The following is an 18,357-nucleotide window of genomic DNA, read 5'->3' on the forward strand; positions in this document are numbered from 1 at the left end:
AACACAATTTCTTTCTTATTTGCTTTGCTAGGCTGATACAAAATGGCGTGCAAATTAGTCAAAGAAACGAAATTATAATCTTGTCATGTTTAATTGTTACAAGAAAAAGAGAAAAGTAAGGCAATACAAGTGGACTCCATAGTTTTTATTTTCTTTATTTAAGTTTTTTATTAATAGAAATTATAATAACAATTATAAAATTTAAATTTAAGATTTTGTATATATTATTTAAATATTTCACATTTCTTCGCTTAAATACAAAAAAACATCGACGAAAGTGTGTAATTTATAGTCAAGTTTCAAAAATATCCTAAAATATCTAAAAATTGACATTTTATTAAATAAGACCTCTACAACTTTGTACTCAAATTTCATTGACATGTAAGTCATTAACTATCTTCTAAAATTGATTAAATAATAATCTTTATTTATTGTCATCTCACTAATCATTTAAAAAGTGTAATCAATTAAATACATATATCATCACATTTCTCCATTTTGTAAGAGTAAAATAAAATTTGTTATATATTATAATTTTTTTTCTTTTCATCCATACTAAATAATATAATAATACTATTTCTCTTCGATTTATTTCAAATCAAATAACTCAAAATTCTTTTATATTCTTTTACCTATTTCTCTTTTACATATTTTTATCTACCATGTTATTTTCCTCCCAAGAAAAAAAAAAAGAGTAAACATGTTTTGGGTTTCATCCACTCACTCTTTACATTTGAGGTTTTTTTTTATTTTTTATTTTTAACATTTGAGATGTTTTGAGTTCTTAAAATGTGAGATAGAAATTTATAATTTTAGATTAGTTATTATATCAGATATGTTTTTGAACTATTCATTACTCTTAAATCAGTCTAATAAAAGATTAATAACTTAATTTTAATACAATTTAATTAATTTTTTCTAAACGGAGATGTTAATCATCTCATTTTAAACCTTAATGTAACTTAATTAACTACATATTTTATTATTATTTTTTTATTTATCAAGATTATTATATGATTTGAATTTAAAATTTTGTATATACTACTTCAAAATTTCACTATTAGACCTATCTTAATGGTCAATCCATGTTATAATTATTAAGAACTTTTTTTAATCTTTTGTCTATTTTAATATATATATATATATATATATATATATATATATATTCTAAATTAAATTTAATACTTTTTAAAATTATCATCAATTAAAAGTAATTTTACATCATAAAATAAATTACTTATTATAAATTTAAAATATTATTTATTACAAAATTTAATTATAATATAATTTATATATTTGAAAATATATTTATTGTAAATTTAATTATATAAAATAATAACAGTTGTGCATTATACAGATTAAAAATAAATTACAAAAAATATACATATATATAACTATCCTACTTATATAAAACAATAAAGACATTACTTAATCAAATCCGGTATCTAAACATAACTAATTATTTTAATTTAAAAAATATTTTTTTATCGCATTTATTACCTTAATGTTCTTTATTTTTGTTAAGCATTTAAAAAAAATTGGAACGAAACCCTCTCGTCGCCGCCCCTGCAGCGCCCGCCGTCACCTACCAGCGCCACTCGTCTACTCTGACCGTCACCGTCACCGTCACCGTCACCGTCACCGGCCCGCGCGGCGGCGCCGCTCTTATCTCCTTCTTTGTCCGACTCTAGCGGCTTTTTTCTCTCTGATGTAAGTAGTTATGCTTCAACATAGTGCTGCTCATACTTGCTCTCCCCTTCTACTGATTGGTCTGTTATAGATTCTGCTCAAATAATGCTGATGTCATCTTTGATTCAAAGATACTTTTGCCCACTGCTACGATTTCCTTAAGTAATGATATGTATATATGACTCCATAGCTAGCCTTCTCCAAGCTAGATCAAGTTTGTGTTTCTTGGTTTATCCATAACCACTAGCTAACGCTTGTTGGGTCTCCTTGTGTTAACCTCCGTAGGAGTCAATGAATTTGATGAACCTCTCTGCAAGTTGCATTCAAATTTCATAACAAAAAACAATTTGAATTTGGAAAGATATTGGATATGTGTATAAATTTACAAGTTGCATCCAATATCGATTGTATATGTGTATAGATGATAGGATCGCTTTCTTACTGGATGTAATTCAGTCCAGTAAGGTCAATTCTATTCAGTTTAGTTCAGAACAAATGTTGAAATATGAAGAAACTTTACACGCAACACCATAGAACCAACTTATTGTTCATATTTTCCCATTTCTTCTTTTTCAGAAGTAAATCCTTTAAACCTTTATCACTTTTAAAATATTTTTTTGCCAATTAACAGACTACATGACAGCAAGAGATAATTTACACACAGTTCTATAACATAAAATGGACAAAACCTAAGCCTCAAATAAAGAGAACTTAGGAAGTAGATAGGAATTGGCCTGTAGAGAAGCTCGTCAATTTATGTACATGCATGTGTAAAGGAAGAGAGAAAGGAATTAACCTGTGCAATTGGATTGGGATGGTGCATTATCAACCTAACAAGTTTCTACTATATCTTCCAATTTGAAAGTGATGTGGTTGTGTTTCATTGGATTGGAAATTAGTTATATTATACCTGACCAGTTTGTCACTGGATTGGAAAGTGATTTTTGTCATTTTTTTCCTTCGTTATCTGTTAATATGTTATATTTATACCTGACCAGTTTGTCACTGGATTGGAAAGTGATTTTTATCATTTTTTTCCTTCTTTATCTGTTAACATAGTATATTTATACTTGACCATTGCCTCACATGCACAGGCTCAGAATAATACTGAAACCAAAGGTATTATCCCAGCAATGGTTGATGTCCATAACTTGACTTGTCAAACCTGTAACAATGTGGGTCTTGGTGATGGTTCTGATGGCTTTTTCTACTGCCTTCGCTGTGGCTCTCAATACGAGGATGTCATGGACACTGCTGTTGATGACGATGATCTCTTCAATAAGGGAGGAGAAACTGGTGGCGGTGCTGTCTACTTGGCTAGTCACCAACGCCAGCGATCTGTTGCAATCAAAGCCGAACCCATCTCTCAGTATGACTCCTTCTACAATTCCCAGTCTAATTTCATTAGGAGTCTGGGGTTAGAAGATGAAACTCCTCAACGAAATGATCATGGTCAAGTTAAAATAGAGGAATTTGATGCTGCTCAGTTTGATGAGGCAAGTCCTTCGGTTCCCGCTGATTTTGGAGGCTTGAAAGTTGCAAGCTTTGAAGACTACCACAATGAGATAAGGATGAGGTATGTGATGGGGTTACAGATGATGATTGAGCTTCAGTGCGAAGCATTGGTGAAGGAGTTTAAGGTTACCCCTTTAATTTGTGGCTTGGTTGGGCCAATTTGGTTGAGGTTTGTCTCCAAGACTGGTGTTTTCGATGATGACTGGGCTGATAAAGTAATCCATGCCTCTGAGATGCAGAAAGAAGGTAACGTGAAGTTTCTTCACCTATATTTCTTCATTTAAATTACAATACATGTACGATGTACCCCTTTTTGTTGCCTAGTTTGGTTATTCCTTGTTCATGAAAAGTTTTACTAAATGCTTTGACTTTCTGTTCCTATGAAAATTTCATGAAACCTGATAATTCACTGAAGAGTTTACTCTCACTATATCGTAACTGATTAGTCGCAACTCAAATTGGTGTTCATTAAGCTTGGATTTGACCACTTAATTATCAAATTTATAGTACAAGCACTAAAATATGAGTATGAGATTGACAATTTTATACTAACTTCATGTTTTTCAATGTGTAGTTTTTCAGTACTCAGAAGAAGATACTTTATTTTCATCAAGCGTATCTTATAATTTATTGACTTCATTTCTTCATTGGTTTTAGATGAACCAGAAGATTATAAGCCACGTGCTAAATACAGAACAGAGCCCCATAATATATTTGGTCAACGAGCTGTGATGATATGGTTTAGGTCTTTAAAGAAAAGGATTCCACTAGCTTGTACTGTTGCTGTTTCATTTCTGGCATGTCATGTTGCCAGGGAAGCTGTCCTGCCATCTGACATGATGAAGTGGACATGTGAAGGGAAACTTCCATATTTCTCTGCTTTTGTTGAAATTGAAAAGCGCATAGGACAACCTTCCAGTGCATGTCCTATTAGTTCAAGTGTTATGTTCAGGCCTCAGCGAGCTGTTCCGGTACAGAAGCTAGAGTCATTTGCTGCATCCATTGCTCAGTTCATAGGCTTAGAGTTACCTCCTGTGAACTTTTACGCAATAGCTTATCTTTATCTTCAAAAATTATCACTTCCTGTTGAAAAGGTTCTTCCTTATGCATGCCGCATATTTGAATGGTCGATGCCTCCAGATTTGTGGTTATCCTTATCCAGTAATTATTTTAAGCTACCTACTCATGTATGCGTTATGTCAATTCTGGTAGTAGCAATAAGGATATTGTATAACATAAATGGCTTTGGAGAATGGGAGAAGAGTTTGTATCGTACTGACGATGCCAAAGACAACAATGAAATGGGTAATGCTTTTGCCTCCGAAAATGGACATGATTTTGGTATAGAATCTAAAGATTCAGCTGAAGATCTAGGAGGACCTCAAAAACATAAATTGGATTCAGCCTGGCTTCTTCAACACCTTCAAGCAAGATATAACGAGATTGCTGATGCCTATGGTAAATTTTTTTACTTATATTATTATCTTGTAGAACCTATTTCGTCCTATTTTTTTACAACAATTAAATGACTATTTAAGACCCATAACTTATGGACAGGGTATTCGAAGGACTTGCCTACATATCTCAAATACTGTAGGGATGTTGTCTTTGCTGGATCAGAACCATCTTATGGGAATCATGAGGAAGAAAATATGATAGAATACCTATGGAATTTTTATCAGAATGAAGAGGTAATTAAAGAATTGAATGTGTATAGTGCATTTATCTATCTTTAATTTTTTTAAACTTCTATTTTGATGTAATTGATTGGGAAACCTTACTAAAAAATGACATGTTACTTTTCCCCTACATATTACTATTTGAATACATTTACTTGGTTTCACCAATCAAATTTATTACATACCTATTTATGATTTTTGTAAGGCTCAATTTAATCACGAGTCAGCTGCATGCATGATATTTCAATTTATAGTCATAGATGCTCAGTGACTGCAGACTTGGGAGATAACAATTTTGCAGATCTCCTATATGAATATTTTCTTCAAACTATTATACTTATAATATTTTGTTTCCATCATCTCTGAAATGTCATGTAGGATACATTTTATTAAATAAAATTAATTTTAAATGTCTATCTGCCTTGCAATGTCTAGTTTCCAATTTCCAGGAGTTGTTTTTGTTTCCTAAGTACATTATGAAGAATGTCTATCAAAATGCGTTGTATAAGTGTATAACACTTTCTCTTTCTGTTTTTTAGTTTCAGGATATAAAACAATCAGAAAATTTGGAGCAGTCAAATACTTCTTTTAACCAAACAAGGTCAAGGGATAAAGGATGCATTGGCAGGACATCCAAGGAGGAAAAGATTAGAAAAAAAGGTTTTGAACTGTTTCCTGAAGATGGAACCTTCGTTGAAGATGACTTGCCTGGAAGTGTGGGTAATAATTCCCATGGTTGTTTCTCAGATGACGAGGACTCGGATTCCAAGGAAAGCAGTTCAGGAAAATCTCATGTCAAGGAAGCCATTAGACAGATGAAATTAGACATGGAGGAGAACAGATTTTGTTATATACCACCTAGTGTCAAGAGAAAAAGACTTGATTATATTCACTATGTGAGGAAGAGGGATGAAGGTGCCCTTACCTATGTTGCTCATGCTGACTATTACATTTTGCTTCGGGCTTGTGCCAGGATTGCACAAGTTGACATTCGGATTTTGCATATTGGTGTGTTGAGCCTTGAGAGAAGACTTGCTTGGTTGGAGAATAGGATTGATCAATGCTTACATTCAAAACCAACTAACATTTCATGTCAGTTTTTTAGTGATGAGGCCACGGAAAATAGATCTGATGTGCTTCCTGGACTATCAAACTTGAATATCTGAGAATTGATTTATCATTCTTATAGACAGTTTAACGAGTAACAAAATGAATTGATTTATCATATCTTTTTTTTCTTTCTTTCTTTTGATTTCCAATTATTCATACAAGAATACATAATAGGAATACAAGAATAAATATTACGGATAACAAGATATAAGACAATGAGAACAAAAGAAAAAAATTACAAAGATGAGACCACACGATTTTTGATTGGGAATGGGGATTTATAGTTGGATTGTGCGTTGTACAAAAAATTCAAAAATATTTTACTGATTACTAATTTACTGTTTTCTTTTCATATATATAATGGTGTGCATACTCATTTGGATTTTTTTTATTTCTCGAGGATTAAGGTCTTGAAAAATATAAACTACAGGAAGCAAGTTATAGATGAAAGCTAACAGCTTAGAAACTAAAAGGATTAAGTCTCAAATTAGTAAATATAAGGGTTGATATATTAATGATAGGCAGCAAAAAGCAAGTAATTTATTATAATTGCAGTAAAACCTTCTACACCTTTATATTCACGAGAAAGAATATGAATAATGGTATATATATATATATACACGATAAAAATTATACAACAATTTATATAATATTATTTTTGTGTTTATCTTTTTATCATTAATAATATTTTTTTTCATAATAAATGAAATTATGGTGAGGTATATTTACACATATATCGATTTATATAATTTGACAAATTTTACCTTTTTTTTTTTTTTTTTTAATTTGCACTCTTCAATTCCACCACCTCACTTAAAAATAAAATGATGTCCATGTCCATTAAGAAAAAAAAAATTGATGTCCGAGAAGTCTTTGCAACAGCATTATGTGAAAAGTAAACAAGAAATGTAACACAAAATAATCATACATAAAATAAAATAAAATTATCCACTTATATTAACAGTAAATTTTAAATATAGTTTTTTATAAATAAAAAATATTACAACATTATTATAACAGCGATGACAAAAATGGAATCTAAATAATCCTAGTAAATCTACATGTAAAACTTCATAAAGATAATTTGATACTCTTAAAATGTAAAACAATAGGCACAGTTGCACGTATTTATCTGCAACGTACAAGCAAGCATCAGCCACAACCCACAACATGACAATATTTGAGAGACAATGAACAGAGCAAAGGATTCGCTTAGCGATTGAACAATTATTGTCATTTTCAACCACCACAACATTGAAAATGAAGTTGCATTATTAGAAGACATGTATATGTGGATGGACAAAAAAATTTCAAGTTGAGAAAATTAAATATAAATTTTATTTTCTTTCTTTTGCGGGTTAATTATCTAAGATATAGAATCAATAAACTGGTTAGATAAATTGAAGATTTCCCTTCATTTAAAAATTAATCTTGTGACATTATGATTATGTATTAAAATAAGAGTTAATCATCCATATACTGTCAATGTAAAGTTTTTTACATGATAACTAATTATATCTTTTAAATTATTTTATTTTATTTTATTTTTATTTCATTAAATAAGCAAATGACGTGACACTATTAAAAGATATGATTGGTTGTCAATCTAAAATTTTTTTACACTGATAATGTATAGGTGATTAACTCTTAGAATAAACACGTATGTATGCAGAAAATGATAGAAGAGTAACTATAAATATATAATAAGAATGATATTGCTCCAAGGTAATATATAAATGAGTGTCTAAACACTATTCAATATATATATATATATATATATATATATATATATATATATATTTATAATATTTTTTTATTTATTTTTTCTATCATTTTATTTATTATAGAGAAATATTATTAATAATAAAAAGATAAATATAAAAGTAATGTTATATTGATTATTGTGTAATTCTTTGTTGTACATGCAGTACTATTACAGTATATTGTTCTTGTTATGTTTCCTCTCTTTCTACTTACTTTTTCATGTGATTCCAAATTTGGAATCACTCATTTTGTAATTATTAAATAAAATTTTGATGCTATTAAAAAAAACTAATAATTGAAAACAAAATAAACACTTTACTATTCAGTAATAACTTTAATATTGTTAACAAATCCTTACAATCCTACAATCTCGAACTCTGTTTGGGGCTAACATTAAAAATAAAACACTAACAGGTAATTAAAACTTCCCTTCATCCTTTCTATTTAAAAATCACAAGCGGCTGTTGTGAATTCAAATTCATTAATTAATGGTCCTAATCCCAAGAAAGCCTCTACCCTCTTGATTTTTCTCAAGACGAGAAACATCTTGGAAATATATCTTTACATTTACAAAATTAACCTATATCCAATGGTAATTATTACATCAACTAACGTTGGGATTAGCAGCAAAATAGGCTAGAACCCCAACAAATGGTGCGTTAATGTATGTGGTTGGCTCGGATTTCCTAAAATCAATTCGATCATCCTCATAATCATCATTTTCATCAGGCCCTCCAACAATGGCACCCACAAGTACATTAGGATTTGGGTTGGTTGAGTTGTAGTAAATTGAACCTTCTTTGCACGCAATGAATTGAGGGTGATCCTTGATGGAGGGTAAAGAAGAGCCACGGTGATGAATACGTTGAGGATAGTAGTTGCTATAGCCAACCATGTAGGATAATCCCATTGGGTTATCACCCAAAATGTAATCAACTTGCCTCTTAGCATGTTGGCGAAGTGTTTGTGCACTGACATAGACATTGCCACAATTGATGGCTTGTGAAGTGTGTGTCAGGTAATTGGCATACACTAATTCAAGGAATGCGATTGAAGTTGCATGTTGCAAGTTGCTACCTCCGGGTCTGTATACAAGTCCACCAGGGGTGTACTGTATGTGTGAGGTTGGTGATTCAGGTATGAGTGTGCAAAGGAAGCTCTCTGCTGAGGACTTATAAGACTCAAGAGAGTACATGTTTCCTTCTATGACTTCCTGTAAAATTGATGAATCCATTGGCTATCAATAAGATGCATGTTGATATTGATTTTTGTTTTCTTTTGAGTGTGTGGAAATGTAAAACATGTGTATATAGTTTTAGTCCTTTGGATAAACTTTTATAGGTTAAAATATGTTTTTAATTTGTCAATTATGAGGTTAATGTTTTTTTTTAAATTTAAAATTAATATTTTTAGTCTTATAATCTGAAAAAATCTCATTCTAGTCATTTGATTTAAATATTATTAATAAATCTATCAAACAAAATTTATTTATTACTAAACTTGTCATACAAAAATCATATAATAGTGTTTTTATTAATAAAAACATCACATTAAATTTAATTAAAATTATATAATTAACTTAATTTATTATTATAAATTGTTACTGGTAGTTATGAGTCTTCTGACTTAGAAAGGACTAAAATAAAATTTTTTAAAATTTCATAACTAAGAGATCAATATTAGATTTAAAAAATTAAAAATAAATTTATTTTAAATTTAAAATTAAAAAATATTTAAGTCTTTTCTATATAAATGCTCGTTAGAGAGAAATTTCGTGTAACTTATAAAAAAAATCTCCTTATTATAAAAGAAACTTAATTTACTTTACCTCCTTATTTTCTTCTCCTATAAATATTTATAAGAAATTTATAAAATCAGAATCTAGATCACAATATTTTTTATGATTTTAAGTTTGTGGTTAAATTTAGTGATGGTGTAGATGAGGGTGACCTTGGAGACAAGCACGTTAAGGCCAGCATGCTTGTTGTCCCAACCAAACTCATTGATGTTGTCATCAGCACCAAGCGTTTTGCCATTGGCTTGAATGTAGTTGAGGAAATTATCATCCTGCGTGGCCCTCCTTAGCCATGCTGCTCCCCATAATAACTCATCCTACCAATATATACCATGTTAGTTTAAAATAACAATAAGTCAACAAAAAGCAACTAACTCAACCACCATCCTTTTTTTTCTTTATTTTTTTCAAGTACACTATGAGAAGAAGAAAACCATAGACCATCACTAATAGACTGTAGGGAATGGGCACGAGGTAGCCTTATTGGCAGACCTAGGCACATGTGAAACCTACCATGTGACATCTTCCTAACCACCGAAATTATCCACATTGATAAGACAAAATTTTCACACATATGGGTATTTTATATTTTTTTAGTTAAAATTGAATTTTCTTTCTTGTAATTAAAACCAAATTTTAATGCACAAGTTATTAAAGAAAAATCTTAATTATTTTTTTTTAAGATGAACAACATCAAATACAGGACCGACCCAATGATACTTAAGTCTTTGTACACAATTAGATTGTGCAGCAAACAATTTTCATGGAATGATGTAAGATGTCTAGTTTCTTCATCCAATGTAATTTGATGGTAATTGACCGCAATATATGTTCCTAATTAGTTCATAATCAAAGCAATTGACAGAGGTGAAAGCAATATGGTTCTTGACTTTTTCAAGACTCTTATATCATTTGGGTGTATTATTGTCCATATCGTTTTCATTGTCTCCTGAATTAGAAAAGTGTAAACCGTTCTCCTCGGAATGATAGCACTACAAATCGTTATATGAGGAGTGGGTATAAGAACGGGCCTCTTTAAGCTCCAATATGTAAAATTTGCATTTTATATGGGTTGAATAAGTTTGATTGGTAAAATAAATAGATTTATTCAAATCCGTATCCGATTAGTCAAATTCGTGGATAAACGAAATGATCGGTGGATCTAAATAATAATTAAAAAGCAATATTTTTAAGAAATAAAAATGCATAAAATTAGAAGAAAAAAACTTTTTTATTTATAAGTTAAATTTTATCACACTAAAATTTATTAATTTTAAAAATAATCTTAAATACAAAATATTAAAATAAAAAATATTACTAATATTTATATAATAATATCAAATTTTCGATAATAAAAACATAAAAATATTTTAAAAATAATTCAAATAACAAATACATATCAACTAAACATAATTTTAATGTCATAACAATTTAAAAAATTAAATACATAATTAAATATTAAAGTTTAATATTAAAAAAAATAATTAATGAAATATGTGGACTAAGCAAAGAACCCACAAATTAAGTTCACTAAATCCACATATTTCATAGATAGGATTCAAAAACTAAGAGGGGTATATTGGTTTAGGATTTCGTAGGATTTTAAAAGATTTTTTTTGAGTAAAAAAATTCATTGGTATTCAATCAGGATTTTATGTCACTTAAAAACAATCCAGTGGTATTCAATCTGGATTTTCAAGATTTTTTAAAGAATCCATTAAAATCCATTGGTATTCATTTGAGATTTTTTACAACTTAAAAACAATTCATTGGTATTCAAAAATATAAGGATTTTAAAGGATTGTTGTGTGAGAGGGATTTTGAAGGACTTTCTAGTGTTATCTATAAATACCAAATTCATAAAACAATCCCATCCAAATCCATCGGATTTTGAAGGATTGTTTGAAGTGACTTTTCAAGAATTTTCAAGTAAATTTTTCATCTTTTTTTTTTTCTATGCTTCTGTCTTCTCCATTTTTTCTCTGCTAATAATACTGTACTATTGTTTATTGCTCATATATAATATTGTAATACTGTTATCATCCCATTCTCCTATTTTGTGAAACTCCGATATGTAAATGATAGTGTCATTGATTAGCTCTATTTTTCTGTTCGTTCTCTTTAATTGACTTGCTTTATTTTATTCTATATAGTTGAATTTGTTCCTTTATATAACACAAAAAAATGCTTAAAATTTCAACTTTTAAGTGATAATTTTTTTTATAACACACGTCAAGAAAATAAAAAGGTGAAAGATGAAAGATGAAATTGATATCATAATCTCTACAATATATATATATATATACATATATATATATATATATATACATATATATATATATATATATATATATATATATATAAAAGATGAATTTGTTAGGGTTTCTGTGAGTAGAATGAGATGAAAATAGATTTTAGTTGGGGGAAGAACCCTCTCAGCATAAAAACTGCGATTTCTCTCCTTCCTTAAGTTTGTTACTCTTATCCCCTCCTTTTACGACTCAACAATTATTTTATTTTTTTTACTATGAATTTTTCTTTTTATTTTTATATTGTGAAATTAGGACTTTTTTATATTTTAAAAAAATAAAATTAACATATGACATTGCAATATCTAATTTTTTAGGGTTTAGGATCTATGTCTTCATTAACTTATTTTTTAAAAGAGGAAATATTGTTAAAATATTTGTTAGAATAATTTACATTTATAAATATCGTTAAAAATTATCATATAATATATAACTAAAATAATATATATATATATATATATATATATATATATATATATATTCTATATATTTAAATGCTTATTCTTTAAATAATAATTATAATTATATATAATAATTATTATTATTATACTAATATTATATATATTGCATATGTAATTAGGTAAATATTTTTTTGGTGGATTGTAGATTTCCTAATCGACGCCAATTTTTAGCTCCATTTCGAGGTGTAAGATATCATCTACAAAATTTTGCAGGTCAGGGTAATGATCCTGAAAATGAGAAAGAATTGTTCAATCTTCGTCATGCGTCTTTAAGGAATGTGATCGAGAAAATATTTGGTATTTTTAAATCAAGGTTCACAACTTTTTAAGTCAGCACTTCCATTTTTATTTAAGACACAAGTAGAACTTGTGTTAGTATGTGCAACACTACATAACTTTTTATGTAAAGAATGTCGTTCTGATGAATTTTCAATTGAAGTGGTGGATGAACCTTCATCTTCAACGTTACCAGTTAATGAAGATCATACTTTTAAACCTATTATTCAAACCCAAGAGCAAGAGCGAAAAGATGCTAATGTTTGGAGGACTAGTATAGCTATGTATATGTGGGTGAATGCTATTTAAGAGGATAAGATATTATGAAGAATTATTATTATTATTATTTATCTAGACATTATTTTTTTTATTATTTTTGTCTTTGACTCTTTTTAAATTTGAATGTATGAAATTATTTTTGAAATCTTATCAAATGTCAAAAATCCACGAAAATTCTACAAAATCCCACAAAATCCATTAAAATCCTGATTTAAAAGTCTTGCAGAATCTATTAAAATCCTAATTTTAAGTCTTGTAGAATCCTACAAAATCTTAAAAGTCATGAAAATCCTGCAAAGTCTTTTAAAATCCGCAGAATTTTTTTTAACTAAAAATGTCCTTTAAAATCCTAATCCAATACACCCCCCTAAATATAATTATACGAATTAAAAAAAAAAAAGTATGTTATCAATGAAGTCTGGAGACTTATTGATTAGTCTATGAACTAGAGTACATCTCCACTCCTTGTATAAAAAAAAATTATTGTAACAACATTACTTAAAGTAAAATAATTTTTATTAGTATTTTACTTAAATAATTATGCATTTTATTTAGTAATATATTTTAAAAAAATTAAAATATTTAAGATAAGTTAAACTTCATATATATATATATATATATATATATATATATATATATATATATATATATATATATATATATATATACTCTGATTAATAATTTATATTTTATATCAAATCGTAATCATCGTTAAATTTATTTCTTTAATGCATAGATCGAATTTATAAATTTTTAAAAAATTTGTAAATTATTTTATACTTCTTTTCATTAATTTAAATTAACGTATAAAATATTTTTGTGATTATTTATCAATTTAAATTAATGAAATGAAATATTAAATAATTTTTAAATTAAAAAAATTACAAATTTAATCTATTTATTAAAATTTTTAAATATATATATATATATATATATAATATTTATATTTATATTTATATTATTGAAAGGCATAGACGCATAGTAAACGGAATGTAATTTACCTGATAGCCATCAAAATCGCAGTAATATGGGCAGGCAGCATATTTGACATTACTATTGTCACTGTAAGCACCTCTGTAGTTATCTGCAAATTCAAAGGCAGTAATAGCATTTCGAAGCAACGTCTCTGCATAACCCGGGTCCGATGACCGGAATGCCATCGATGCGGCGGCCAGTGCGGCGGCTGTTTCTCCGGCGACATCAGAGGCCGCGTTTGGCGCATCAACAGCATACGTAGCCCTTGATGTATCCATGTCCTCTGGCCTCTCCCAACAATCGTGATCCGAGCTTGGATCACCTACCTGTAATGTAACATTTTTATCAACCAAACTCATTAATAATCCTATAGCAATAAATAATATATATTAATGTTGTCCAATTTATATCCAACTAAAAATTATTTATAATTGATTAATGTTTACTCTAGTTGTGTTTGTGTGTATGTCTGTTAAACTCGTGATATAAAAGCAAATGGGGACAACAATCATTCACGTGATTGTCATGATTCATTGTTCCTTTATTCCTTAGCGTTTAGATGTCGTACATTTCCTTTCGTGACTTAGGACATGTTTGGAATGCTAATTATAATTTATTTTCATAAAAGGTTATTTATAATTTTATTCTCTCTTGTTTAATAATATTAGCAAAAATCAGATTGTAATTTTAGACTATTTTTACTACATTTTTTTTTTCTTCAAATAAATAAGATTGTAGAGATTATGATCAAAAGCTAATGGATTGTTTCTCCTTTACTTCGTTTTTCTTATTTTTTTTATTTCCAACATTTAATTATTTTGATTATAAAGTCATTATTACAAATAATTTAATGGAGTACTTTTTAATTTTATTATAAAATTATTTAAACAAAATAAATTATCGTATGCATATTTCTATCGAAGCATGAAACTTATTTCATATAATTAATTATTAATTATAATACAAAATATTTACCAAAAAAACTCACTTATCTACCTAAAAAAAACTAATAATCTATAATATATATATATAGACCATATACACACATTTTTTAAATGAATTTTTCTTTAAATCTTTAAATAATAATAAAAAATATTAAAAATAATTATTTATACAAATATGAAACTCAAATTCAGGATTTTAATGTTTGAGAACTAAATCTAACACTAATTCATCTAAAATATTAATAATTTTTAAATATTTTGATTAAAATAAAATATTGACACACTAGTTTATAATGAATCTCTAAACATGACTCAACGCACACAAATCCTGAGAATCAAATGGAAAAAGAAAAATGTCTTTGCTGTCACCGTCAGCAAGGACAAATTCCAAGCCTGTGAACTTGACGGACTTGAAAAGAATGGAAAGTTCACATGAAATTGGAAACACGACCCATTGGTTCATGCCGTGGAGAGTGGAGTACTGGAGTTGCTTTCATTTAATACAAATACTAACTTTAATTGTGCTACAAAAGGAAGAAATACGAAAATGACTCACTCTAGTCTAGGTCCTCGGATTAGCACAACTTTCTCTAAAAACTAACAACTGTTTCATTAATTCAAATTACCAATTTATGTCAAATACATTTAATATAAACACTTTATTCATTAGATTCATAAAAGCTTAATTCATTTCTCTAAAAAGGTTAATTCAGTGGTTTGATCTTCTTCCTTCCCAATACTTAAAAGGTTATAAATTATAAATTAAGAGTTTAAAAGTCAAAAATTTATAAATTAATTAATAAAATTAAAAATATTTAGTAAAATTAGTTAATAAATTATTTGATTAATGTAAAATAATTTATTTAGTAAGAAAAGTGATACTAATACGTACACAAATAATTTTAAATTAAAAATAAAAAAATTCAAATGAATAAATGATAATAAAAAAGAAACGAGAAAAAAATAAAAACTTATAATAATAACATGTTTAGATAAAAGTTAAAAATAATTTTAAAATTTTATTTATTAATAAATACTTTTATTTTAATAAAAAAACTCAAAACACTAATAAACTTATATGCAAATAGACTTTAAATTATTTTAATTATCTTAAGAAAATATACTATAAGATCTTAAAATAAATTAGTGTACTAAACAAACTTATTTTAGAAAAATAAAATAAAGTCTTATAAATTTTTCAAATACTTTGATAAATACATTATAAGTTATAAAAGAGGTGCGACATGTAACAGCGTGATGGGATCCAAATCAGTGACGTGACAGGTTGTACATTATAGTGAAAATGATAAATGTATCCTTTCATTTTAATTAAATTTTTAATATATATTTAAAAATATTATATTAAATATTATATTTTACACTTTTTAATTTTATATATCGAAGCCACTATATATATATATATATATATATATATATATATATATGATGATTATTATTAATTTCTTTATTTTTTTAAATTGCACCTACTAACCGCAACAGTAAAATCTGAACCTGACAAAAAGAGTAGAAGTGTAGAACCTGCCTATACTTAAAAAATCTATATTTTATGTATAAGAATATCAGCACTTCACATCGTGTAGACCCATTATAAGATTAAATATAAACAAAAATATAATAGGTAAAATCACAAGCAAATTTAAATATAAAAATTAAAAATATAATCAATTCATTTATTTAAAATTATGAATTATAAAAAAAATTAATAATTTAATTTTAAAATTTTACCATTCACGCATAAAGTTCTTTTATATTAATCGAATTCCAACTCAATCATTAAGGGGGCAGGGGGCGGCAAAGTTAAATCCAACCAAACCAACCAACCCTTTCATTAAATGATAAATAAATCCCCCAAGCTAGCATCACATTCACCCAGCCACCATACCAATTTATTTTACTAGTAAAAATAAATAATTTCATTAAAATTAAAAAATCCTTAATTCGATTGGTACTAAACTTACATTTTAAACATGATCTTGAACTTGACTTTGTGTATAAAATAAACATGATCAGAAGGAGAAACTACTCAAAGTGAATTGAGATCCTTTTCATTTCATTCTTTTTCTTGTTTATTGTTATAGTTTTAGATGTATAATAAACATTAATTAATATTTAATTTCATTTATACACTTAAAAACTATAAAAATAAAGAAAAAATTATGCGAAAGAAATGAAGAAATCCAAACTCACCAACAAAGATTAATGAATAAAGATCAGTGATTTTAAACGCAGAAAATGAGTACTTGTTGAGCAAAATGCAAAATGCAAAATGCAAAATGCAAAATGAGAATTGATGTTGATGCAATGAATAGGAATGAATTAACCTGAACGAAAATCCGATTGGGCTGAGAAAGAGTCTTGAGCAAGTAATCAGCGCCCCAACGAGTGGCGACGAGGGCGTTCCTGAGCTGATTGGGAGGCATGAGGTCTCCGAATTCCAGCAAGCTCCAGGCGAGCATTGTGGTGGTGAAGGCCATCGGAAACCCGAACTTAACGTTGTCGCCGGCGTCGTAGTAGCCGCCGGTGAGATCCGTGTTGTAGTTCCAGCCGTCACTGAGGCCGGAATTCCCTCGCCAATTGAGCCTCTGATCCCCCGGCAGAAAGCCCGATCTCTGTCCCTCGAAGAACACAATCGCCTTCGACAATGCCTCTCCGTAGTCGTGTCCTCTCCCAAATCCAAACAACAACGCATGAAACACCGCAATTTCCAACGCCCTCCACGCCTTCATTTTTCTCATCAACTCACTGTCACCGAAATCACATGCTCACAGTGCCTTTCCCACTCATCAAATGCTTTGCCATCTCATACTTTTTTATATACTGTTGGACCACTCTCACTTCTTTATTTATTTGTTTTAGAATCTAATGATTATATTATAACTAAAGTTAACCACACAGCATAGCTCTGCGCGCGCAACCCAGTGTTTATTACTTTATTTCCCCCCCCCCGCGCGGTTAGATAGGTTGGCTTTGTCCTTATCTTCCCGCTTTTAAGTTTTAACCACACACCAAACTTGCTTCATCAAATTTCATTCTATGCTACCAATCCAACATTATTATAACGCTTGCCGAATTATGCGGTGGAAATAAAATTCAAATCAATCAATTTTTATTGATTCAAATTGCTTCGGACTTCCTAAAATTTTTGGACAACCTAAACCAAATCAACTTGATTTATAGTGGGTTTTTTTATTTGTTCGGTTCAGATTAATCGTGTCCCTGTTATACAATGTGCAAATTTTATTTTGAGAAAAATAAAATGGCAAATGTTTTTGTCTGAAAATTCACATAATCTTGTCGTTACAAGTATAAGGTGTAAGCAGCATATTTTGTTATAATTGACTTATACTAACTAAATAATAACAAAAAAAAATACATGATTATGCTACACAACTCCATCCAAAATAATAGAAAAATTCACAATCATACATATTCGATTCGAGCTTAACGAATCCGCAAAGTTCAAGCTCGATATCCAAATCAAATACCATTAGGTCGGCTAAGCTAAAAAATTATGAATCAAGCTTCAGTTTAAATCCACAA

The 18,357-nt window shown here is 28.5% G+C and overlaps 2 protein-coding genes across 2 annotated transcripts; one reads left to right on the forward strand and one right to left on the reverse strand.

Moving 5' to 3' along the window:
* Positions 1 to 1,512: 1,512 nt before the first annotated feature.
* MEE12 (maternal effect embryo arrest 12) lies at positions 1,513 to 6,128 on the forward strand. The gene is made up of 5 exons (XM_020358474.3): positions 1,513 to 1,710; positions 2,784 to 3,450; positions 3,862 to 4,662; positions 4,762 to 4,895; positions 5,423 to 6,128. The coding sequence occupies exons 2-5, from the start codon at positions 2,823 to 2,825 to the stop codon at positions 6,047 to 6,049; spliced, it is 2,190 nt and encodes a 729-aa protein (XP_020214063.1). The 5' UTR covers positions 1,513 to 1,710; positions 2,784 to 2,822; the 3' UTR covers positions 6,050 to 6,128.
* Positions 6,129 to 8,052: 1,924 nt separating this feature from the next.
* On the reverse strand, positions 8,053 to 17,757 carry LOC109798569 (endoglucanase 24). Its single transcript, XM_083061849.1, has 4 exons — positions 17,139 to 17,757; positions 13,879 to 14,178; positions 9,708 to 9,869; positions 8,053 to 8,970 (listed from the first exon to the last, which is right to left on the reverse strand). The coding sequence occupies exons 1-4, from the start codon at positions 17,550 to 17,552 to the stop codon at positions 8,362 to 8,364; spliced, it is 1,485 nt and encodes a 494-aa protein (XP_082917975.1). The 5' UTR covers positions 17,553 to 17,757; the 3' UTR covers positions 8,053 to 8,361.
* Between the last annotated feature and the right edge of the window lie 600 nt (positions 17,758 to 18,357).

This window comes from Cajanus cajan, chromosome 8 (genome assembly GCF_000230855.2).
Source record: "Cajanus cajan strain Asha chromosome 8, NIPB_CcT2T_4, whole genome shotgun sequence".
In the NCBI taxonomy this organism is placed as follows: domain Eukaryota; kingdom Viridiplantae; phylum Streptophyta; class Magnoliopsida; order Fabales; family Fabaceae; genus Cajanus; species Cajanus cajan.